We start from the raw sequence: 26,354 nt of genomic DNA, 5'->3' as shown, positions 1-26,354 counted from the left end.
TAACCACAACAGAGCCGGATCCCTTGAAGTGCCCCTTCTCCTCTGCAACACGGGATCGTATGAGCCACTGTAAGATTTGGTGGACAGAGAGTTTTGTTGGGGCACAGACTGCCTGAGTTTATTGAATTATTGGCTACGCTGCTTCCTACAGAACTTGGTTAGAAACTGCTTACATAGAATTCCCTCAGCATAAGTGAGTTTGCTCAGCATAACTTCTGCAAGCTGTGAACCTTTGAGCTTTCTGCTTCGTTAAGTGAAAAAGGCCTCAGAGGCTTCAAGAGAGGAGCCAAGGGGAGCAGCGTCCTGGGGATAAGAACAGAACAGTGCCTGACAGGAGAACGTTCTGGCTGTTACCAAGAACTTGTTTTCTCCAGCTGCAGGTGCGAAACAGCCGGTGACGGGCAGAACGTGACTTGACAGCCTGCCTGACAAAAACGAACAGATCGGTGAGGAGTGGGAGACCCCAGACTCCAGTTCTGCGCTTGGCCCAGTGACACACGGGGGTGCGGGCCAGGATGGGGTGAATCGTCCAAGGGTTTTCTGCTGGGGTCCCTGTGCAGGAGGCACCGGCTCCAGCTGCTCTGCACTGCACCTTGCAGTAAATTGTTTATTTCAGAAGAATTCCTGGAACCCATGCCTGAGCCTCTGCTGCGGGAAACCTAGGGAAAAGGATCTTCTGTAACAGCGATTTTAAGAAACTCTAAGCCAGTAAATGGGCAGCTATCGTGACTTTTGTCCACAGCTTGAAAATCCCTAATAGCCACACTAACAGATTAGAATCATTGCTTTATTATTTTTTATTTTCATGTACATAAAGGCAAAATAACATCATGTCTTAAGAACCACTGTCATGATTCATCCAATTAGGCAGTCAGCAGCAGAATTACCAAGACATAAATAGAGTCTGTTATACACATTTATAAATATGACCCTGTCCCTGATGATCACAAGCTTTTCTTGATGGGAATGTTTACTGAAGCCTGCAGTCAAGAGGATACACTGCTCCAATTAAGATCAGTTAAAAAAAATAATTAGAAGTATAAACTGATACCACACATGATATTTGCAGTGGATTTGGGTCTCAACTGCAAAACAAAGTATATTAGAGGAATACAGGTGTTTTAAATATCTGAATGTTTTACAACATCTGAGAGACAAGAAAAGTTTGTTGCTACTTAGATAAGTAAGATTCTGTGCCAAGAAAAAGTAGAAGCCTTTTCACCCTGCCAATGCAGTGAATATTGTACTTCTGTATGTGGCCAAGAGGGAAAGCCTTTGGCACAGTCTCCCACAGCATCCTCACAGCTAAGCTGAGGAGGTGTGGTCTGGACAATAGAGTAGTGAGGTGGGTTGCAAACTGGCTTAGGGAGAGAAGCCAGAGAGTGGTAGTCAATGGTGCGGAGTCTAGTTGGAGGCCAGTATCCAGTGCAGAGCCTCAGGGGGCAGTGCTGGGGCCAGTATTATTCAATATATTCATTAACGATTTAGACGAGGGAATAGAGTGCACTATCAGCAAGTTTGCTGATGACACTAAGCTGGGAGGAGTGGGTGACATGCCAGAAGGCTGTGCTGCCATCCAGAGACCTGGACAGGCTGGAGAGTTGGGCGGGGAAACATTTAATGAAATAGAACAAGGGCAAGTGTAGAGTCTTGAATCTGGGCAGGAACAACCCCAGGTGCCAGTATAGGTTGGGAAATTACGTATTAGAGAGCAGTGTAGGGGAAAGGGACCTGGGGGTCCTGGGGACAGCAGGGTGACCATGAGCCAGCACTGGGCCCTTGTGGCCAGGAAGCCAATGGGACCTGGGTGGGTTAGAAGGGGGTGGTCAGTAGGTCAGAGAGGTTCTCCTGCCCCTCTGCTCTGCCCTGGGGAGACCACACCTGGAATCTTGTGTCCAGTTGTGGCCCCTCAGTTCCAGCAGGACAGGGAACTGCTGGAGAGAGTCCAGCGCAGGGCAACAAAGATGATTAAGGGAGTGGAGCATCAACCTTATGAAGAGCTGGGGCTCTTTAGTTTGGGGAAGAGGAGACTGAGAGGTGACCTTATTAATGTTTATAAATATATAAAGGGTGAGTGCCATGAGGATGGAGCCAGGCTCTTCTCGGTGGCAAACAATGATAGGACAAGGGGTAATGGGATGAAGCTGGAACACAAGAGGTTCCACTTAAATTTGAGAAAAAACTTCTTCTCAGTAAGGGTGTCAGAGCCTGGCCCAGGCTGCCCAGGGGGTTGTGGAGTCTCCTTCTCTGCAGACATTCCAACCCGCCTGGACACCTTCCTGTGGAACCTCATCTGGGTGTTCCTGCTCCATGGGGGGATTGCACTGGATGAGCTTTTGAGGTCCCTTCCAATCCCAAACATACCGTGATACTGTGAAATAAAGACAAATACTCTTCATTGCAAATAGTGCTGAAGTTTCAGTGAGGAAGAAAACAAAATTGAGAGTTTTCATTTCAAATCAAGAGTATTTTATGGTGGAACCCATGTCAACAAGAAAATAACCACTTTTGTTGAAGAAAAAGTAAAACTAAACACAAAGCTGCAGTTTATGTAACAAAAGAATAACACTAGACAGAAATAATTAAAAAAGCCCAAACCACGTATGGTCCTGGAAGACAGACTAAGTTGCGTGAACAGAAGATTTTTCACTTGAGACAGTTCATACTAGGCACTTGACGACAATTTCTCATTTAGTTCCAGAACTCTAACATCCCCATTAGCTTTGGCATTTTCTATAAGTACCTGCAGAGAAAAACAAACAATGAAAAAATTAGATTTTCATAATTTCACTGTTATTTTTTTTACTGGCAATCTCAAATGCACGTTATTTTCTGCTGTGCAATATCCCTAAAAGTTTAAGTAACCCATAAACCCAGATGGCAAATACTTAACATTACACATCAGCTTAAAACATCAGGCACTTGAAACCCCTGCCCTGTCGTGACTTGCTAAACCTGTGGTCAGTTGCAATTAATGACTAAACCATCTTTTGTTACCTGAAGCTGACACAAAGTTTGACAATTACTTTACCTCCTGGCAATGAAAGAAGCAGAGCTGGGTGAGACACACGCTTGCCTCCTGCTAGTGCATTTATATAAACCTAAATTGGGCAAACGGGAGCATTCTCTGCAGCTACCTAAACAAACCAGCCAAGGTATACTTTTGTCTCCCCCATTTAAATTTACCCTTGATTTATTTTCCATACCTCCTATCTGCAGCTTTTCTACTAGTTAAAAAGCTCCGATGACAGTCTAATGTTCACAGATGCTCATGAGCCTCTGGCACCTCTCATGTAATCCAATCCCATTATACATATTAAAAAGGAAAAACATTAAGTAGAATCAAGCAAATCTTTAACCATTTTGGTTACTGTGCTCATTGGCAGGGAGTACAGATGACTTTACAGAAGTGCAATGAGATCATATCAGGATCATCCGAACTCATTAATTCTAGCTTGTTTTTAATGAACCTGTGTGTCTGTGTATGGATTTTTATCAACACTGAGCCTGCTTGATGTGTTGCACCTCCAAACGTACTTCATTACAGACTGAATATTTCACCAGGGAACAGCAGTTAAACTGGGCAAAAGAGCTCACCGTGCCAGCGGCAGCAGAGAGGAGATTATTAGCAGAATGTATTAAAAGTGACTTAAATTACAAGCCCAAATGAACAACCTCCCTTTGCATCACATGTAAGAGCTGTGTGGATTTGTGAGTTTCATCAAATCCATTTGTGAAGTACTACCAACAGAAACTAATGTACCATTTACTATGTACTGAAAATGTTGTACCATTACAGCTATAAAAAAAATCCTAAGTACAGGATGTACAGCACTCTACTGTTCAGATCTTCTGGGTCAGGGATACTGCACTGTTCCAGCCAGGCTAGAGGGAATTTACATTTTTAGTACATTAATACATTCTGGTAAAATTCTGCTAAAACAGTCCCTGTGTTTACTGAAGAGTCACTAGTGGAATTCTTGCCCGTTTGGATTAAAGAGAGATTTTACTGTTTGTTTTTCAGTAGTATTGCATGGAGAAATGGAAGGCTTTCAAACAAACTGGATGCAATTTTGAAAATTCAGGTGTATTTTGTCAGTATAGAATCCTTAAACACTGCAACGTCTAGAGCAGGCAAACCGGCACCTCCTGAGCCTCCCTACACCCCACTTTAAGTTGTGAGCACAATATTCAACATAAACAGATTCAATTTCTGTATAAAATAGATTGTCTTACATCTATTAACTCATAATCATCTTTGGCATACAGGTGTCGCAAGAGGTACCAGCGTGCCACTGACACTATGGTTTCTGGATTTCCCGGTTGATACACCACTCTCTCCAACATTCGACGAGTCTCCCTAGAAGCAAAACCAACATGTAATCCAAATCAAATGCAAGTGTAAGATACCAGTGTCCCAGAGCAAGCAGAAGTGATCAGGAGTAGAGAGGGAAGGTCCTTATTTCCATATCACCCAAGAAAGCGAGGATGCAGAGTTATACATCCCTTTGTTTCATATGTAGTTGCATCCAGAATGCAACTGTCATCATTGTTATGTTTAATATATTGCGCTCAAATTAGTGTGTCAATTAGCAAATAACCCAAAATAGCATAACCCGAAATAGCAGATTTTATAAGTGCTACAATGACACAACAAACATTGTGCTGCCTGTGAACTCAGCACAACCTCTGATTTCAGCGTGTGATCTGCTAAACAAGTACAGCAGGTATTCTGTTTAAGAGCCATGAAATAAATCTTTTGGAAAACATTGCACTGGAGAGAAGTAGGTACTACAATACTTCTTAACAATCCCAATAGGATTTAATATTATCCACAAATATATTAATATTTAATCCTGGCACTCAAAAAAGGTTCTGCAGCTCTTGCAAACACAGAGGCAAGATGTGAAATTGCAGAATAGAATGAAATTGGAATATAATACCACAAAAAGTCTAAAATTCTATTTGACTAATACTACCTCCAAACACCACTAGCTTATACCTAACCAAGACACTTCCAAATTCACCATGCTATTAGAAATCTGGTAAAAACTGGCAAGCTTATGGATGTCACATTTATTCAATGGTGCTCCATCACCCTTGGCTCTGCCCTTTATAAACAATGTGATTTTTACAACCATTGCGATTTTTATAACCATTGTGAATTAACAGGCTGTTGAGAGTTGTATCTTGGTTTTGTTTGCTATTTGCAATTAAGTTTAATTTATTGTTTCAGGATTTTGAATCACCTAGGCAGATCGATTAGATCTTGGGATATACCTTACTGCTCATGTAAGTTAATATCTGAAATTGCAATATGACTGATATTAACTGATTAAATAAGTTTTCAGCCCAATTTTGTTATCACTGACAACCATCACAATCACATTCAGCTGCCTGTCACCTTCTCAAAAGCCTACAAAGTAAGTTAGAAATACCTATAAACCCAGGTGAAATTATTGAACAAAAGTATCAAGAACATTCCAATTTTCCACAGCATATGGAAAAATACTGTAAAAGACAAACCAGACCTAATAAATGAACTCACAGAGGTGGTGCCAAGCACCCTCCCCCAGATCTTTCTCCCCTACCTCAAAAAGCCACAATAGCATGTGGCTGTTTGGGAATGAACACGAACTTTGATTGTGAACCCAATTTAGGATCAAAATGAAACCCAGCCTTAGACAGGGTAGTGATACCTGTTTCCACGGTGCTATTTAACAAGATCTTTGAGAAATGTATAGTCTTCCTGATTAATGTATGCATGTAGGTAACATGCTTTAAAATAAAAGTTGTCTTACAGCTGTTTTTCCTCATGGTATGAAGGTCATACACTTTTTTTTTGAGAAAAGGAGGAAGATTCTGCTGCTTCCTGCTCCCCACACTACTAATCCCTTCCCCACTCTCCCTTGTAACTGCCACACTACTTCAAGAATAATTTCCTGTTTGCAATTTTCTTTTAGTTCTTGATCTGGGGATAATGACCACTTGTACAGTGTGCTCCATTCAGACTCAGCAGATCATCCGTACCTTGCTCCCATTTTGCGAGCATACTGTAGCAGTGCTTGTAGGAGAGTTGCCAGGGGACAAGGAGTGAGTTTCAAGGCTTCTGTTGTTGCCTCCTGAACCAAGGACGGCCAGTGGTCATTGGAGACATCAGCCTAAGATGAGAGAAAATAGAAAAGGGAGGGAAAGGAAAAAGGGGAAAGGGGAGGAAAGGGGAGGAAAGGGGAGGAAAGGGAAAGAGAAAAAAGAAAGAAAAAGAACAAAAGAAAGAAAAATAATTAAGAAGAAGAAAAAAGAAAAGATAAAAAGGAAAAGAGAAAAAAAGAAAAAAGGAAAAAAGAAAAAAGAAAAAAGAAAAAAGAAAAAAAGAAAAAAGAAAAAAGGAAAAAGGAAAAAGGAAAGAAGAAAGAAGAAAAAAGAAAAAGGAAGAAAAAATATAAAAGAAGAAAAAAGAAATAAAAAAGAAGAAGAGAAAAAGGAAAAAAGAAAGATGAAAAAAGAAAAAGGAAAAAGAAAAAAGAAGGGCTTTGTTGTAGTTTGTAGTGTAAAACAGTTTTTGTTTGCAAGTCACTATAAAGTAGGTTTAATTGAAGCTGTTCTGAGTTATATAAAATATTTGGCAGGTTAGAAAGACACTTCTTTAAAACACAAAATGAAACCAACCTAACAAACGGTGGTTAGAAGAGCCTGGAAAAGTCATGTCAAATATTCTAGAAGCAGCCTTGCCAGCATTCCACTTGCTGGTTTACGCAAAGAACCTTTCCATTTTTTCTATGCATGTTTGAGTAATGCTTGTTTTAATCACAAACCCTTGATTGCTCCTCACCTTCTAAATTTTAATTCCATGTACAAGACTATTCTAGAATGTAGAATTTATCCCCAGAAGTGACAACATATTTTACCAGAAATAAAAAACAACTCCAAGATAGTAATTATCTAATAGGGCAATTATTGAGCAAATCCCTGTATCTTTTGGCTTAAGAAAAATCTTATCCCCATTGAGTCTGGATAGTATTCCAAGTACTGCACTTGAAGGGGTGCCCAAATTTTCATTTGGACAGATAACTGGGAGACAAGCCATTTTCAATCAGAACTTTCTCGGATCTGAGCGAGGTTTTCACCAGACTTTTGCACATTTCATTAAGCGAGTGCTGATCAGAGAGGCCAAAGAGAAATCCACTGATAGCTGCACTACTCATTCAAAAAGCAGAGATAATCAACTTCGTATTAATTACATTTTTAAACAAAGTGTTACATGCTGTTGGGCAATTAGGGCCAGAATTTGACAAAGGAGTACTAATTAAGTTACAGGGTACCTTGCAACCTGTGGAGATATTTAGGAGCTATGGTCAATGGAGCAGAACACTAGAAAATGGACAGAAGAATCATGGAAGGAAAAATCCTGTCACTTGACAAATTCTTGCCATTCGAAGCATATAGTCTGTGAGAAAGAAACTTCTCTACACTGAGGAGGATTCTCCTTTCCCACCAGAAGCAACAGCTTTGTTTTATCCTCCATAAAACTGACTGCCTTTTCTTACTAAAGCACTCAGGGCGTATGGGGTTCCTTTGCCTGATTCTGATGATGGCTGTTAGCTCGATTATCTGTTAAAACACATGAAAGAGAGTTACCTAAGATCACAGAGGTATCTACCTTTCACACCTGGCTTTAAAGAAGTCTGATAGTACACTTCAAGTTTCTGTAGTGACAATGCTTAACGAGAACAGACACTTGCCAACAATTTATGTTCACCTGGCCCCTCAGTGCAAGAGGCAGAATAATTTTCTTTATACCACAAGGTACACTTCCCTTAGATTGTCTTTATACTTCAAGGCAAGGCATCGTATCCAGAAATGACCATACAGCATAAAGCTACTTGAAACTTGACTGAAATCTCCAGGAAAAATGTTTATTAAGGCAGCTGTCTGAACAGGAGGACAGAGACTTGAAGGGTATGTCAGTTTGGATTATAAAATTGAATCTGTTATTAGAGAAATAAGCCTTATTGAAAAATGTAGACAGTGGTTCTATGTGATTATTTCACAGAAACCTCTCTTACAAAAAGATATTCTAAAAACAGTCCACTGCCCCTTGCAGTCTCATTTTATTCTTAGTTTTCTTTCACACAACACAAAGTAATTTAAACAAGGGGCTTCACTTAAAGACTGCAGAGCCCTTATATCCCATGAACTCCTGTTAAATCATAGATTTATGTAAATTTGATTATCCTACCATGCAGACTTCCAGTGCTAGCATAGCTAGTCTAAGCAGACTGGATAACTTCCCGTGCCAGCTGCCCTGCTGTGACGCCAACTGCAGACTCTTCCTGTAGCACATCTCCGCTCCAACCATCATCCTCTGAGACTGATACACTTTTGCCAGCCACTGAAAATAAACACCCAACAAAACCAGTTATGGAGCCACCAAAATACACATCCATTAAGTACTATAATTTAGTTCAATTTGTGAGAGTACCACAGCGTACTATTAGCTAAAACACCACCACCCACCCAGCCCTCATCCATTCCAACAACACCCTGCAGGAAAATGTTGTCTGCTGCAGAGCTGGCAGTTCACCTCACTACGGTGACTTATTTTGGAATTCCCTAGACCACCCATGGAAAACTGTTTGATGGCTCTGTTAATCTGGAGACTGCTCAGAGGTGAACGAATGACTCGACTGGCTTTGTGAAAGTCACCCTTCAGACTAGAAGAGCATTGTGTATTGCCTCATTTGTCTCTAAAAGTTTTGTAGCGATGAAAAGATAATTTTTCCTCCAGAACAAGGGTTCTCCCAACCCATCTGAGTAATGCCAGGAACATGAAAGATGCCACAATGTGAACCAGAGCTCAGATGATGGGTGTAGACTTGGGTTAAACAGCTTCTGACCCAGCAGGGTCATACTGGAGGAGTCAGATGGGGCAAAGGGAGCAGACACTGGGATCTGCGCGGAGTTTTGTGCTCCTGCTGCCTGCTCTGCCAGAACAACATGTCCCGGACTTGCTCATGAAGAGAAAGAAAAGGATCCTAACTCCTCTTTAATTCTCTAGTCACATCACATTTTTTAAAGTGGATACAGCCACAAGTTTGCAAATCCCTGAAATGTACATGATATGCATCAAGATGTACAAGTCACTTTTAGAAATATTCTTTGCTGGATCATCAAGCAAACAAAGCAATTTCTTATTAAAAAAAACCAATTCCCCTGCTTTTAAGCAAAGGTCCTTAGACTGTTGCTAGCTGAAGAGTGCCTGGTGTTAGAAGGGGCAAAATTCTTAACCCTTTCCGATGCATAGAAGTTATTGCAAAGAAGATGCAAAGAGGAAGAGACAAACTAGGAAGTATTTATTAGCACTAGTGAGATTGTGCATTCTTGACATCAAGCTGCCGGACTGCTTTGTAAAGTAAAACATCCATTCATGTGCAAGGAAAGAAAAGGCTCTCCTTGGCCTCAGCTCTTTGCAGCTGGAAGTATCTAGCACTCAAGATGTGAAGGAGAAGGGAACCCTCACGCAAAGGCACAATGGCAGCTCTGGCAGATCAGCTTTTCTCTGTTTTCCTGGTAAGACACAGCAGAAAAAGTAGAAAAGCTATCAGGACAGCAGCCCTTCTGAATCCTGCAAAACAGCCATTTAGACAAAAGCCAAAAACTTAAGGAAAAAGCAAAGTCAATGCTCCCTCTAACTTTTTTAAATGGTAAGCCTCATGATGAATACTTCTGACTAAGCCAAAACATTTATCAAACTGTTGGGAAGTCTAGAGCCAGAAAACATAAAAGCCTAGATCTATCCATTAGGAACAGAGGTAGCAACCAGGCTTTTTCAGAATGCTATCCAAGCCCTGAGATACCTGCTTTAATTGAAGACTGGAAAGATCTTCCTCAGAGGTATCTTATCTGTGGTCTGGCTTAAGAAAAACAAAACAACCCTTCCCCCAATCACATACACTTTCAGTTCATTTATTCTCCCTGCTTGTAAGCAAAATGACACTTGGCTATGCTAGGGATGCTTGCAGAATGTATATAAGCCCCAATTCAATTTTCAAGATATATTACTAAAATAGAGGATACAATCATGGCCTCATATTTTGCAAATCCAGTCTGAACGAGTTCTGCAGTTCAGAAAGATGAAGTCTAACAAATCAAACAAAAATAAGCATCAAAAAGCATCTTTCCACAAATGGCAGTCACACGTTACAGGAGGGAAGAGCATCTGCAGCCTTATAACAAGCAAGATAATGATCTCTGCAGCACCCTTGACCTGATCTTCTAAGACTGAAATCAGCTTTAGTGAATCTTACCACAAACAGGGTTTTATTTGTTCAGCATGCAGAGGGAGCACCACGAATCCTGCAACTGTACAAAGGGCTTTAAAAGTTCATAGAATTTTTCTAAACAACATGCGTCTAACATTGGTAAAGGATGATAGTAACTGTAACTAACAGCAACAGTTAGGAAAGAAATAAACATGCTGCATCACCAGAAAGATCTTTTGGCATGTGTGAGACAGACTTCTCAGATTGTCTCACAGAAGCAGCACATAAAGCAAGTTTTAACACCTTCATATTAACTAAAAATGATTTCTTGTGATGCCGTGGAAGGGAGTGAGTGATCACTCTTACTAGGAGTGATTTATTTTCCCTGCAGACTTAACCTGCTCAAAGGAACATTGACACCTGACACCAGGAGATCTCAGAGAAAAGAGAGTTTTTCAGGTTTTCAGACCCTGAATTAGGAGTTGTATAGTACTACACTAGGAAAACATTTACTTCCATCTATTCTTATGGGTTATGAAATATTTCCCTGGTTTCTGCTCATGTGCCAAGTTGCAGGTCCCTAAAGACACAGCTGCCAGGGGTTTATCTCAAGCTTGCCATTCTCCTGTTTCCACGTCTGCTTGCTCTTACTAACAGTCCTTACTACATCAGCTATTAAAGACAGTTAAAATGTTACAAGCGAAAATGAGTTGTTTTTTCCGTCACTGTCTGTCAGCAGACAAATAAAAGCAAACAGCAAAACAAGCTCTCAGCCACTAATACTGCAAACTCTGCTGAGAGTGGCAGACTGAGTCAGGAGAGAATCCACACTTACTTGCCAGGCTGCCACCGAAGGGGAACTGGCCATGACCGTCTTGCGAAGCTCCTCCAGGACGTTGTCTGGAAGCTCTTTGTGAGACTGCAGCAGCTGCTGACACTGAACTTGTCTCAGAAGCAAAAACAGAGCTGGGTGTTCAGGGTAGCTTTTTAAACCCTAAAACAAAAACAAGGCTCAACATGACACCAGAATTATTTCCAAACATCACAAGATCCTTCGATTTTTCCATTTTGGTCTTTACAGAAAAGAGCACTGAGTGCATTCTCAGGATGCTTGCAACATGGTGTTTTCTTCCTACTCTGCACAAAGGAGAGTTCCAGGAATTGACAGATGAAAACAGGTAACATATTTTCTGTCCTCAAAATACATTTCAAGTCTATCCTAAATTTTGTACCTGTCCTACCCTTATAGGCTTCTGAAAGACAGACACATAACCAGCAGACTTCTAGTTCTCCTTTGACTTCACAATCATTATGAGTTTTGGGCTAATGGAGGATAAAATGAGTCTAATGGCTGAAAGTGACCTTGAGTATGTTCCAAGCAATTTCAGTTCTCCCAGCTAAGGTGCTTTATTTTCATTGAAACAGAAGCACTTTACCAAACATTCCCTGTCCAATAACAGCAGATACCCACAGAGTAATTTTCGGAACCAACTCATACAAAAAAGCAAAGATAGAAAACTAGCCATCTATTCTTTACCCTTCCTAGGTGAAGCATGTGAAGCTTCTGCAAGTCACCTTACACATTATTTTACCTGTTCAAATCACAATACTTTCAAGAATTAAAACTCAAACTAGATCTAAGAAACAATACAGGTAGTTTTCATTCCTTTTTTTTAAATCAAAATATGTTGTGAGCCGCTAACAATCTGCTGCTTTGTGAAGAATGCATGGACATATAGATACTTTATGAAACACAACAGAAGCTTCTAGTATTTGCCGTAATTTTCCTCCATTAATAAATGTGGAATCACGTTGCCTGTCTCAAATGGAACAACAGCAGTGCCTGACTCATCATCCCCAGTTATATTGCTTTCTGAGAATCCTGGGGTCTAAAACTGTCAATAAGAGCTTGTGGTACCAAATGTTACTCTTTTTCTTCACAAATTGCAGGCACTGACTGTCCTCTTCACTGGCTATTTAACTAACAAAAAACAAGCAAAACCCAACATAACCTTCTCTCATGATCAGATACCACCTTGTATGTCTAGAAATCTGTGATCTTTGTTAACCTAAGACAGGTCAGTAGACATGCTGGCCAGAAAAGGAAATCACGTCCTCACCACCAAATAAAAAGACAAGTACTAACCCCTAGAAAACCAGCATATTCATGGAATGCTTTTGTTGTCTTTTTGTTTTTTTAAACTCCCTTCCCTGGTAATATAGAAATGCCGTAAAGAAGCAGCACAGTTGTATAGGATTAGCTGTTTTCCTTAATGTAAGTCAGGGATGTGAGCTGCTGAGTCCAGTTGTGTTTTTGCCTATCTTTTGCCAAGTCTTATGTTCATGGACACATGAAACACACACTTGAGGCTCATTAACACGCAGCCCCTTCCCCAGCTGTGTTGCTTTAGGAATTTTCTTTTTAATAATTAAACTTGCAGCATCCACTTGTGGCTCTGAAGTGGAGTACCAACACAAAAGAGCAGAAGGCCCTTAAGTCTCCTGCCTAGAATTCTTGCCTTGAATTTCTGTAATGTTTTGTTTTAAACCAGGTTAATGAATAAAGGCAGGAAGGGCAGACTTAGCTTTGTCATGTCATACACTGCTTCTTTCAATTTTTAACATGGTTTTGGTGTTGCAACCAGAGTATCTTGGGGAGAGGGAAAGTACCAACAAATATTGTATCTCAGAGCTCTGATGGAACAGACGGTTGCTAATCCAAAGATTACCTTTCTGTAAAATGCACACAAATCTGTACAATTCTAAGACAATCTGCCAGTATGATGCTATTATACCTTGGTACAAAGAGCTTCAGCCTCGGAGAGTTTACCAGCCTCCTCTAGACTGGTAATAGCCTGACATAGACACCAGTCCTCAAGAGTCTGGATATAATTACGTGGAAGGTTATTTTCTCCAGCTGCAAAAAATAGATAAAACACTTAAACAGATTCTTCTATATGCTATAGCGTCACATCATGTCACATGCTCTAGATACGGCACAGAAGAACTTTTAGGAGTATTAACCTGACATGGCTTCCTTCATCAGTAGGAACAAGAAGGAGAGGAAAAAAACTACACCATTTGAATTAATGGTTTGAGAACAATCAATCAAACAGGGAATTTTAATTCCAGCTTTCAAAACACTACAGAGGTTGAGCAAGACTGAGGCTGAGGTTATTCCTCTACTGGAAAAGTTCCTTGTAAGCAGTGTTCCTGTGCTGTAATACATCCATCCATTCATTTAGACATCAGAGTTCAGAAGCACTATGTTAAAAAAGCACTTGAAGCTTTGCAGGGGAAAGCAAGCTGCATTTAAGTAATTACCTCTAGCTCTGCATTAAGATTTAGCATTTTTATGGGATAAAATACAGCTCAAACACTACTAAGCAATTCTCAGCTTATATGCAAGTTTCTGAAATTCAGAAGAGTACAGCAAGATTAGAGATTTTCTACTTTATTTTATTATTTTCTTAACTAGAAAATTGTATAGCTTACTTTTGGCTGAAACTGTCGATACAAGTGTCATCTCTAGATCTGTTCGTTTTGGCTGAGTGTTGTTTAGGCAGACAACGGTGTTTTCAGCATGACAGGCTGCCATTAGTACTGCCCAGGCAGCAGGATTATCTAGAAAAGGATGGTTAAAGGTGTTTAACCCATTCTACATATGGTGGTAGTTCATCTAGAATGGTCTTTACCAGATTAAGCATAAAAACATAGTCACCAATGGAACCACACACTGTAAATAAGTGATGGCAAGAACAAGGCACGTAATTAAATCAAAACCTCCCACCAGGTCAGCCCAAGGCAGCTGATTATTATTTACCTCTATCTAGTAAGAATCTTCAAATTAGAAGACAAAGATGATGTTTCTAAAGCCAACAAATATATTTGTCATGTAGCCACTGCTCTGCTGACCTGAAGGTGCCACTTCCGACTACACAGATTAAACGTGACGATCACTTAGTGCTGGGTAACAGTGGCAGTGAAAACCCCAAGATGTCATTCAGAGCTTTCCTGAACTGAACAGTGCCCAGCTAAAGATTTCACCCATGGAAATTTTCATCCCAAAGACAATTCATTTTGCCAGTAAAAATGAAACAAAGTTTGAAGATCTAATGAAGTAAAATGTAAAGTGTACTGCTTTTGAATAGCAGTCACAGTCTTCTGTGCACCTGTAGGAAAGTAACTGAAATTTTAAACTTGGAGGCACACTAATGCATCAGAGCAAAATCACTGCAGAAGAAACAACATATTCACTAACATGTGCAATTGGCGTGTGAAAAATAGATTTGCACTTTCCATTTACTGAAGATCACCATTTAGTAACAGGTAAACAGTTGCCTGTAGTTCATAACCAGCATATTTTAACAGAACATTTCAAATACAGATTGTCAAGCTACATGAATAAATCTCTCCTGCTTGGTGTAGCATACTGACTCTGAGGGAGCATGTGTTTTTCCTTTTTGTCTAATGTGCTAAAAGATACTTGTCTCTTCTCCTGCTGAGGGATTAACAAATTGCCCATGTTTTCAGAACTAGCTTTAAAACTCAGTCGTTTTGTTCTTCTTGACTGGTTTAATTTCTCAAGCCTAAACTTGGAATAGCAGCTAAAATTTTGACTCTAAGCATTTTCCTCAAAATATACATGGAAAACCCAAAACAAGAAGAAAACCCAAGAAAAGTAGATCTTTTTGCTAGCACAAGAATTTTGTTTCTGATGAGTAAAAATATCACTGCAGTGTTTGAGAACAAGAGTCACCTGGAAAAAGGTGGATTGCCTTCTGAATATTTTTCAGAGGGTTGTTTTTCTTATCTTCTAACATGTGACATCCTGCTGTCAACTGATTAACTGCAATATTCAGCAGGGCTTCCTATAAAACAGAACATAAAAGTGACTTAACACTGTAAGTGACCATAGGGAATTAATTTTAGGATTGTTTATGGAATTATAAAGTCTGCATTTTAAGAAAGCCATACCTTTCCATGGTTTAGATCAAGTACATGCGCAATGTTTCCTGCCCTAGCTCCTCCCTGTAAGATTAAAAAAACAATTGATTTGGTTATACGACTGATAAATTAAAGATTTTTTACAAAATGTAAAGCCAAGATCTTTTTAATCTTTGTTAAACAGAAATACAAAGTTTTCACAAAGAGATATTTTTCTTGCCTAGAGAAAAATCTCTTTATAAAGAATTAAGAAGACGCATTCAAGGTTAGATCTTATTCATTCATTGTGTTTCTAATTTTAGCACCAGATAGAATCACACAGAATCACAGAATGTTAGGGAAAGGGGTTTGTTTTCAGGTACTATTTCTGTTTACATAATTGACATTAATTAAGACAAGTAGTATATATTTGGAGAAGAACTAATAATAAGCATAAAAGCAACAAAGAAATACTGGCTAATGCAAAAAATCAAATTGACTAGATTAACCAAATTCAACCCACCTAAATCCTAACATATATATGTACATACACACATACATATGTAAAAAAACTAAACAAAAAAATTACACATAGTACAGCCTTTTCTTGTTGGAATAATTCTATTTTTTCCTGTAAGGTTATTTCAAGAAGATAAGGAATCACAACCCCATGGAAGATGCAAATAACTGGATGTGTAACTTCAGTAGGTACCTGTGCGTTGCTCTGTATGTGCTTGTGTATGTAAGCCTTAAGTTTTCATATTAAGTAGTAAAGAAAACTAGTTCAGATAAAACACAGACTACTCAGGATGTAAACTGCGCACATGTATTACAGCCATACACTTACTTTTGCCTTTTGTGATGCATACAGGGGGACTAGTCGAGACAGGAGACACCAGAGGGCAGGATTATCAGGGTTCCTGGGAAAAGAACAAGCATATTAGACTTTCTGGTTTAGAGGTGAACCTGGTCTTCCATGACTCAGTTGCTATAAATCTGAAATGCATCTTTTTCTATTAAAAAAACAATCCAGTGTGGTTGAAAACAGACATGGGTGGTAATTTCAATCAACACAACATTGAAGTTATATTGCTGGCTAAAGAAGTAAAGTGTACAATATGCATATCAATATTCATGTGAAGAAAACAAACTCTAAGACCACGGGTCATGTCCTCACAGTCTGAAGAACAAGAAAGTTTAGTTACAGCTGGAGAAAAGCAATTTGCATAAATAATAGTTTCTGAAAACACTTGCGGAGAGTATGAGGTGTGGCTTGCTTAAAGGCATTCATTAAAATTCCCCCCTTCTATATTGCTAAGGCTAATCGAAACACATTTAAACACAGACATTTAGCTAATGGAACAAACAGCTTCAGACTGTTAAATATTAAATAAAGCCCCGAAGACTTTTCTAGGTTTAAAATTCTACTACATATGATGAAAAATGTTCTTAGAGCACAGTGAGGTGATCTAGCTACCAAAGAAGCCACCAAAACAAAACTAGAAAACCCCAAACGAGCCATGAAGCTTTTGCCTTTTGACTCCATAAATCAGAAAGCAAGCTTCTGTTGGTTGCTGCTACAACCTCAACTAAGGACTTTTGAAAAATAACATTTTCTTCAAAAGAACACTGCAGGCCAATAGAGGTCTGCTTACTAGTAAATGTAATCAAAGCAACACATTTACAAGGCAATCTGAAGAAAAATACATACCTGTGTATTGCTCTGGAGATTTCTCTCTGGACTGCCACATTTTTACCTTGCAAAGCATAAACAGCAGATGCAATAAGGCACCTCTCGTAAATTCCGTCATCCCCTTTTCCATGCTTCAGTAACTCTTTTAGGGCTGCTGTTGCAAGCGTAGCATCCTGCTTTACCAGTCCCAGTGTGCACAAAGCCTTCAGACTTTCCGTACTAGGTTCCTTTAACGAGCTGTTGGATAAGAGGGAGGGAAGGAGAGAATATTTTGGAGCACTAACTAAACTTACGGTTAACATTAGAGTACGCATTACTTTTGAGTCCTCTTGCTCATGCGCATCATGTAAAGTTTACGGAATTAACAGCCTTTCATGGTGGGATCATGGATCAAGCTAGATCAGTATCCTTGAGATCTCGGGATGTGGAAACCAGCAGTGGTTATGTACCATTTCAGCACTCAAGCTATAATGTATAACTGCTTGGCAAGACTCTGACACATTAATTGTCCTTCAGCAGCAGCCATGAAATGAATGCTAAGAGACAACATGTAACACTGACAACTATTTTCTTTTCTTGAAGGCATCTGTACATCTAACTGGCACCAAACCCAAGTTTAGCATGCCTGCTTGCAGTTTGCAACAGAAATCCAGGAAGGAAAAAGCCAGAAACGAGCCTGCTGCACAGAACTGGTCTTTCTGAGAACAGGGATGTTCTGAGAAATTATCCCTTGTTTACATCAAATTTGCTCCTATGTAAGGTGGTGTGAGCACACTTTCCACCATCTATTAGTTTTAGTACCATTACCAGTTGCACTGTTCTATTTGTTTCATTATGAGAGGCAGTTTAACCTCACATCAATAGCACAGATGGTACATAGACGAGGTTCTCAGGGACATGGTTTAGTGCTGGAGTTGGGTTATGGTTGGACTCGATGATCCTGAGGGTCTCTTCCAACTGAAACGATTCTATGATTCTATTCCCAGCTTTATTACAGACCTACTAGATGCAGTTACTGACTTTTTGCAGCAAGTTTTTCTAGTATAGGTGGAGAACTCTTAAGTTAATCCACTGATCTTCATCTCTGGCAAAACAAACAGTGAGCTCAGTACAAACAACCAAAATCGAAGACCTTGACTGATGTACTAGGTGAGGGTGTTCTTATTGCAATACAAACTGAATGGAGGCAAACAGCAAAACATAGCGTGGCAACAGTAATCTGCAGTTACTTCACAGTCATGTCCTAAACATAACTACAGGATGAAGTGCTGCTTACTTTAACTTATCAGGTGACTACTGGCTCCTAATCAAGCTTCTAATGATTACTTTTGCCTTAAAAAAAAAAAAAAGACAATGTAAACTTCTGATTCTATGCTTTGTTTTCATTCCCTAGCAAGAAAAATTTCAAGGAGCTGTTAAACATAAACTTGAACAGCCAGCACTGTGCAAAGGCGCTGCCCTTTGACAAGTGGGATTCTATCGTATTAGCGACAGAGACATACTCATTGCTAAAAATCTCGGTGTCAGGTTGCCCATGAGATAAGAAGAAAGGCAGCTTCTTGTTCACGGTCTTGCTCTAGCATGAATTCTCATCAATAAAGACATCTGCCTACTAGATTGCACCTTATTACTAAAATGTACTGTGTACCTTTGCAGCACTGTGCTTCCAATTCAGATCTAGATATAACCACTGTAGTGTTACTTTCCTAAACCATTCACTACTTTATTTTTCTCCAAACACAAAAAACTAACTTCATCTAGAAAACTCTCATCGTTGACGTTTATAACAAAAATAAAGTCTGATTAATAGGAGGTAGGAAATATCAGGTTCCTAGCTAGTTAATCATCAGTTACTCAGGATTTGGAGTGTACTAGGTCATGGACATTCACTATTTCAGAAACTTCAAGAGTCTGTTGGCAACATGAGACTGGAATTCTCTACTAACAAAGAGCTGATGCTGAGAGGCTGAGGTGTTAGCTCTTAATCCATAGCTAACAGGAGACTAACAATGATGCAGGGGCTTTTAGCCTCCACAGCTCTGAAAAATGACACTTGTGACGTAAGTGAACAACTGATACAGATCTGTTTCTTTCCATGGGGAAGCTACAAGACTGTCCATGTCTATGATGCTTGGAACACAATTGTTCTGGAGATTTCAGACTATTTAAACAGAAATTGTTTTCATTAGTCATCTGAATTTCTCACAGCTAGCAGGACAGCTACAGATTAACATTATCTTAAAAGATAAACCTATTAAAGATACCATTCAAGGATATTAGATATCAAACTGCCCAGCGAACTAACCCTTTCACTCCATACTGCTTTAAGAATACAGAAGAAGACACAGACCATAAAACAAAACAGATATATCACATGAATAAGCCTAAAAGAACACTGTCTCCACTCCTATTTTTACTCTGCAACACAAAAAGGAAAAATCCCACCTGAGATCTCCCAAAAAGTAAATTTGTGGATTCAGCAATACAATAAAATATCATATACTGATTATTATTCTCTCCACTCACCATTTAAACAGCAGTGTCTTGGCAGCATCAACTTTGTTCTGTTTATACTCTATTATTGCCAAGGCAGTCAGGATATGTGCTTTATCTTGTTCAGACTCAGCAACAGACAAGGCTTTTTCATAGGCTGGTAAAAATGCAAGACCCCAAATTTAAGTAGGAGAAAAAAACACAACGTTCATAAAGCCTCTAGAAAGGCTTGATATTAGAACACACAAACAGGGGCACTTTGTTTCAGGTCCACTATATTTTCATACCTCAAATAATAGGCAAAAGACAAAAAAAGTTGACTAAGACTTTGGAAGTAACTGTAAGTTAGGAAATGCCAGATGTTCAAGGCTGCTTAGAGCCTGGGAGCTGTTTAATATGTAGCAAGTGAAAACAGAACTGAAAAGCAATATTGGGATATCCAGAAAAACCCCAAAAGAACACAGTTTAAATAATCCCTTGTCATAGTTTATCTATGAAATAGAACTTCAGATGGGCACATATCACTCTGATTAAAAACTAAAGAGTTATTTTAAATGCTGAGCTGGCTGCTCCTTTGTGAGTACTTACACTTCTACACTGACAATTCAGTATAGCTTTTTGTACGTCTCACATCTTAGCAGTGCAGAACATAACAACACAGCACTTACATTTAGCACTAAAGGTAAAGTGCTTTGAACAACAGTTTAATCTCCTACCCAGAACAGATTTTTCCAGGGAAGCAATTTCATCTGAGAATAACAGAAGCTAAGAGCAGAACAGCTTAATGGACAAGAATTACACACTTAAAGAAATGTAGCTTCCCTTTGTACATTTGAATAGTTCTAGTACCCTGCTGAATGGCCTAATGATTAAAACAGCTGTGGAATTTGTACTTAAGCATTAGGACTGAAAGACTGAAATAAACTGAACAACAGTTCGGTTGGTCAGACTCGCAAATTTTTGTAAGCTTCATCTTGAGAGAAGTAGCCTGTAATGCTTTTGATTAGGCACCTGAATTTGAATTAAGCTTACCTTTGATACTTTCTTGTAAGAGCCCTTTCTTGAAGTAGGCTAACGCTATCCCCACAATGCCATCAAACTCAGTCAGGGGTGTTGATGTGTAAACCTCAATGGCCTTATCACACTGACCAAGGGCACTGTAAAAACAAAAACAGTCACTGGTATGGAGGATGTAGCAACAGCTGCTATGATGCAGACAAGATGTCCTTGCAGACCAGTATTCTCTTCTCCACAGCAGTCATATGCAGACATCTGGAAAAGAGCAAGATTAAGACAAGAATGTGTAATATATACCCCATTCTCCTTCTGTTACAGCAGCTACTTTCTCCAACTATCTGCAGCATGAAGAATAATTGATACAAAAAATCCTCCCAATCTGCACGACAGCTATATGTAAGGATGTCACTTAATAGTCCACACAACAGAGTGGGAGAAAAGAGCAAAGGAGAAACATGAAAAAAGCAAATTAAAGTATCCATGCACACAGACAGGAAAGCACACACACAGAGATGCAGCATTCTTGTTCTAAAACCACCATGGAAGAAATTATACAGGATTGTGTTTATCAGAACTAGTTATTAGATACTAGGGATTTGCTCTTGCATAAGTTGCCCCATGCATACAGCTTGGATGTGAGAGTACTGGAAACTGAAGAGTTGCTTCTAAAATCTTCCCTGAAGCTAAATAATGATTTACTGCATTATCACAGTCTAGAAGTCCCAGTGTCATCTACAGAAACTTAAGACTATATGAAGTTTCCCTAGAGAGCTAACAGAAATCTAAGAAAGCAGAAAGCAGAGCTTGAGCTGTCTCATATCAAAGAGAAGTTTGACAGTCTTTATCTGTTGGGAATTGTGTCCTGCGTTCCCTCAGAACCAGAAGGGAAATGTGAAGGGAACTCAGAATTGTGAGTAGGACTGCAGCACAGAGGGTCATCAGGAGAAAGGTCACACACATGTATACAACACCCCAGCCCCACATTACTTCAGGTTATTCAAGTAAATAAAAATTCAAAGCGCATGTAGAAGGGATTTCGAACAAACCTTGAAGCAGCTCTTTTATTCAGACTAAGCGTACTACATATCTCAAGTGTGGAGATAGTAAAAAAAAGCCAATTTATTCTGGAGACCATACAACAGCTACATTGTGTAGACTATGTTAAGGCATTTAAGTATCAAGGCAAGGATAAAGCAATCACTGATATTGTAAACTATCACCATGTATAGCAACTCCTTGCAATTTGACTTTTTTTAATGTACACTACCCATTTCTGGAACATATATAAAGTTCAGTCAAACTTGTCTACACTTAAGAATTATGTTTAATAAATTATTCCTAGCAACAACATTTCCCCTTTCAGGCTCATCCATGTTTTGTGTCAGCGTATTCACTATATCCAAAGTTGAAGTTAGGAGCTGGGAAAATATGCCAACAAACACTTACCACAGTGACCTGCCATAGTTTTGCATTGCTGTATAATACTTCTCAGTATCCCCAGAGTCTTTCAGTAATGCAGCTGCCCTGAAAATAACCGCAATTAAGAATAATTACCATCTAACTATAACACGCATATTTCAACATTAGTTCTCAGAGCAGAATGGACAAATGTTTTATGGAGAAGCTTTTTTTAGCTAATTAAGCACAAACAGAGCCCATTTTGTCACTTTAATGCATCAATAGACATATTCACCAAACATGGTTTCCTTCACCACCTCTCCCTGCCGTTTGAAAACAGAAAAAACAAAACAAAACAAAACCCAACCACCTAATTAGAATGGGGTAGAGACCAAAAGTAAACCCAAGCTTATTAAACCCCCAAATTTCACTTAAATCCCACACAGTGAATAAGTTAAATGTCCTGGTAAGACCCTGAAGCCTTGGAATATCTTCTGCAGTTGTGTTCTGCATTTCCAGATTTGACATAAGAACATCCCCACACCTTCCCATACACGTAACTGAGTTCTATTGAACTGAGCAGGTAAGGTTTATTCAAGGAAGAGAAAAACCCTTAATTTTTTCAACTGGTACATGGAAAGAGGTCAAGAAGCTTCTATCAGTAAACTTTTCAGGATGTATAGCTTACCTCTCATAGGCATCTGCCGCCTGTCTTTTTAGATGCAGACACTCACTCAAATAACCAAGCATCGTGAAAGCAGATGCATCGTCTGGATTTCTTTCTAGAAAAATCAGAATTGACAGTATAGGAGAACATGATCAGAAGGAGCTGTCAAAAAGCATTACAAAAACATTGCTACATTGATGCTGCAGTGTCTGCATATATACAAAACACTTTGCCAAGTGCTTCTGTCAGTTGCTGACTTGGATCATTTCGACAGGCTGCAGGCAAATAAAGAAGAGATAACATCCACAACATGACATCACGTTAGCTCAAAAACATTTAAAATTTTATGACATAGGATTAATGTACTCAATATATTTTAAATTTTTCAGCCTGTGGTGGTTTGTTGGTTCTTTTCTGGTAATGAAATAGGAAACTATTCAGCTTGTATTGACTCTAGGAAAATACTAGTAGAATCTTATGGTTTAATGGTGCAACTTAGACATACTTATTAGTAGCTAAGAACAGATTTGTCAGATGTCACCTCACCTCAGAATTCTAACTTTTTCTCCCAGACTAGGAAGGATCCCGTAGGCCTCTCTAGTAGTCCATTTAAGAACAGAGATTTCACCAAGAAATACAGTTTCTTATTTATCTCATTTTAAGTGCTTGCATCATATTTTGTAGCTCTCAAAACTCAGCAACAGATTAGTCATCAAAGGATTAGTTTACAGGAATAGATACAAAGAAAAACCACATTTGCCCTATTGACCTTCTAGGCTAGACATACACCACAACAGAAAGGTCACACTGATGTGGAACCATGCCTGAGAACACCGTCTGTCTCCTGCTGCAGGTTACACAGCCTTGTGCTTGAGGTGACAGAGTGACACAGCAGCCAGGAGCGAGTTTTGCCAAACACCGCGGCACAGAGTGGAGGAGCTGGCACCAATCTGCACCTCTGCACACAGACAGACCCGAAGGAAGTCTGACAGCAGCGTGAAAAGGCTCCCGTCTTAATTTTGATTGGTCTTTGAAACAAAATCTGCTGGAGCCCTTGTGGCCAAGAAGGTCAATGATGGTACCTGGGGTGGGTTAGAAGGGGGTGGTCAGTAGGTCAGAGAGGTTCTCCTGCCCCTCTGCTCTGCCCTGGGGAGACCACACCTGGAATCTTGTGTCCAGTTGTGGCCCCTCAGTTCCAGCAGGACAGGGAACTGCCGGAGAGAGTCCAGCGCAGCCACCAAGATGCTGGAGGGAGTGGAGCGTCTCCCATGTGAGGAAAGGCTGAGGGAGCTGGGGCTCTGGAGCTGGACAAGAGGAGGCTGAGGGGGGACTTACTCATGCGGATCAATATGGAAAGGGGGAGTGTCAGGAGGATGGAGCCAGGCTCTTCTGGTGACAACCAGGGACAGGACAAGGGGCAATGGGTGCAAACTGGAACACAGGAGGTTCCACTGAAAGAGGAGAAGAAACTTGTTGGGGGTGAGGGTGGCAGAGCCTGGCCCAGGCTGCCCAGGGGGTTGTGGAGTCTCCTTCTGTGCAGACATTCCAACCCCCTGGACACCTTCCTGTGTAACCTCATCTGGGTGTTCCTGCTCCATGGGGGGATTGCACTGGATGAGCTTTTGAGGGCCCTTCCCATCCCTGACATTCTGGGATTCTGTGAGTGAATAAGAAGACAGAAGTCACATCTATTTCATCTTCGTGTAATACTAAGTATCAGTGGCCCAATTACCCTGCTTTGGTTACTTTATAGTTCAAAAGCCTCTCCCCAGCCCAGCCAGATCACCCTTTGCTAGAACTAGTACAGGGGTATTATCCATTTATTCTGAATGCATCTGTTAGACTTGACACCTTGGTGAGGCTTTTAAATTACCTACCTGTATATTTGGTCAAGACCACCTGTGCTGCTGGAATAGCATTCATTTCAACAATGTTGTACTGATATAGTTCAGTGTTTCTGTTGCTTTTGTCCTGCAGCGTTGAACATACCCAGTGGGCGTAGCCTTTTGCCCCCTCAGTCTCAAGAAACAAACAAACAAAAAGCCCAAATCAGAGTCATTAAACCGGCTCAAGCGACATCAAAATAATTAAAGATTATAATAACAATTCTGTGTTTTAAGGCAGAGTCTGGGCTAAAAATCTGCATCAGTGCTAAGCAGGAGAAGAAAATACCAAATGGAATTGCTTCACACACAGTTTAAACCTGCCCTTTGGGCAAAGAGAATTCTTATTTTAACATATCACTTGCTGCACCACTGGTGGGATGACAGATGACAAAAGCTGTAAGAAATGTAAAGTGCTCCACTTTCTTAGAACACAGTGTACTGGCAATATCCTTGCTCTCTCCTGGAACAGGTTATGCCTTTGATCTCTGTCTGATTATGTGGAACACCAAGGATGTTTTTTCACAACTTATGGTGCTGATTTCTTGGACCACGGGGACTAAAGCTTTTAATAAAATAACTGCCTGCTGTTCAATGCCAGTACGGGCCAGGAACAACAACAAGGAAGTCAGTCAGTCTCATCTGGAACACGATCATAGCTGTTCCATCAATCAACACATGCTTATTTTTTAAAATATTACATCACCTAAGTAGAGAGATTAGATAAGCAGAAACTTCAGTAGAATACAACTGTTATACTTACATGCATACTGAGTTCAGTCGTGTGCCTGAAGAGGTCCATAGTATCATAGCTGCCTACCTTCTCTGCAACAAAAGCCTACAGAGAAGCAAGAGTTGCTGTGGTCAAGTACTTTAAAAATACTGACACTGACAAGAAATTCAGCACACGTTCCTTCAGGCACATCTTAGGCATTTAGCATGGAGACACTTTCTTTTCCTCACACTTCCCAAGAAACATCAGTTTCAAGAATAAAGTTAACACAATTAAAGGGAGCAGAAGCAGTTTCCACTGTATCAGTACTTAAAGCTTAAGGTCTGCTTCTGCTGCTTCACGTTCTTCAGATGGTGTGTGTTTAGCACAACTTAAAACAGCATCTGACAGGAGCTGAATTTCAGCATGTGATGGTGCTAATTCTCCCCTATAATCCAGTTTCAATAGATATCATTACCAGGTCAGCGGCACGGGATTATGTAAAGGACCTTTAATGATCATAAAAATATGAGTCACAAGTATTTCTACTGTTCAGCGACAGCTTAGATACCAGTGGGAGCACATCCAGCCCCCAGTGGCAGGGAGATGAAGGGACCTCCCAGGAAATAAGAACTGCTTTTGTCCCAGGTATATGAGAGACACACTCTTTTTAATGCTGATGTTAGAAGCAGGGGCTGAGAAGAGAGTTAAGTAGTGCCATATAATGAGCTAGAGGTGCAGATGAAGCTGAAATAACTAGTATCATATGAATACGGTTATTTGTTGACAATGCTCAATAAAAAGCTTCAGAGCACAAACGGCGATTGTTTTTTTAATAGCTACTTTCTTAAAGAACTCACAAGATCAGGCAGAAAAACATCACATAAAGATATTTGATGAATGTAGCTTCCATTGTGTTACCACTATGGAAACAAAGGGTCCCACCCACCCTCAGGGAAACAGAAGCTCCCTTTACTTAAAACATTCAATTTTCAGGACCATGCTTAAATGTCAGCTATTAGGATGGAGACCAAATACTCTCTCTGAATAAAAACTGGTTTTGGTGCAGAGTGCTATGATGTTTCATCACCTTACCTGTCCAATCCAACACAGTAAGTAAGAAGGGTCCAGAGACTGGGCTATCTTGAAGGCTTCATGAGCTTGCTGTAGAACCAGAGACAACAGTCTATTGTATTTTCTGGCATGGTAACAAAGCACAGGTATCAACATGCAGTAGTATTGGAAGAGATTTCACAGGCAAAATCAGGCCACTACTAAAAACATCTACTGTCCTATACAGAGC

At 39.9% G+C, this 26,354-nt stretch overlaps 1 protein-coding gene across 5 annotated transcripts in view; it reads right to left on the bottom strand.

Annotated features, from left to right (window-relative positions):
* Positions 1-779: 779 nt before the first annotated feature.
* The window catches only part of SKIC3 (SKI3 subunit of superkiller complex), a 50,964-nt gene continuing 25,389 nt past the window's right edge, over positions 780-26,354 (bottom strand). For all 5 annotated transcript variants that reach the window (XM_082074142.1, XM_082074143.1, XM_082074146.1 and 2 more), the window contains 18 exons: positions 26,147-26,215; positions 25,103-25,177; positions 24,334-24,475; positions 22,478-22,571; positions 21,838-21,915; positions 20,407-20,531; positions 19,408-19,531; positions 16,900-17,118; positions 16,036-16,108; positions 15,240-15,293; positions 15,022-15,133; positions 13,758-13,886; positions 13,058-13,179; positions 11,098-11,256; positions 8,240-8,392; positions 6,031-6,161; positions 4,237-4,360; positions 780-2,743 (listed from right to left, as the gene is read on the bottom strand). In XM_082074142.1, the coding sequence (XP_081930268.1) occupies positions 2,666-2,743; positions 4,237-4,360; positions 6,031-6,161; positions 8,240-8,392; positions 11,098-11,256; positions 13,058-13,179; positions 13,758-13,886; positions 15,022-15,133; positions 15,240-15,293; positions 16,036-16,108; positions 16,900-17,118; positions 19,408-19,531; positions 20,407-20,531; positions 21,838-21,915; positions 22,478-22,571; positions 24,334-24,475; positions 25,103-25,177; positions 26,147-26,215 (2,061 nt within the window). In that variant the 3' untranslated portion in view covers positions 780-2,665. The remainder of the gene's footprint in view (positions 2,744-4,236; positions 4,361-6,030; positions 6,162-8,239; positions 8,393-11,097; positions 11,257-13,057; positions 13,180-13,757; positions 13,887-15,021; positions 15,134-15,239; positions 15,294-16,035; positions 16,109-16,899; positions 17,119-19,407; positions 19,532-20,406; positions 20,532-21,837; positions 21,916-22,477; positions 22,572-24,333; positions 24,476-25,102; positions 25,178-26,146; positions 26,216-26,354) is intronic.

The sequence above is a fragment of the Streptopelia decaocto genome (genome assembly GCF_964273445.1).
Source record: "Streptopelia decaocto genome assembly, chromosome: Z".
Classification (NCBI taxonomy): domain Eukaryota; kingdom Metazoa; phylum Chordata; class Aves; order Columbiformes; family Columbidae; genus Streptopelia; species Streptopelia decaocto.
Note: the sequence above shows the minus strand (reverse complement) of the source record. Positions and strands in the feature narration are given on the sequence as shown.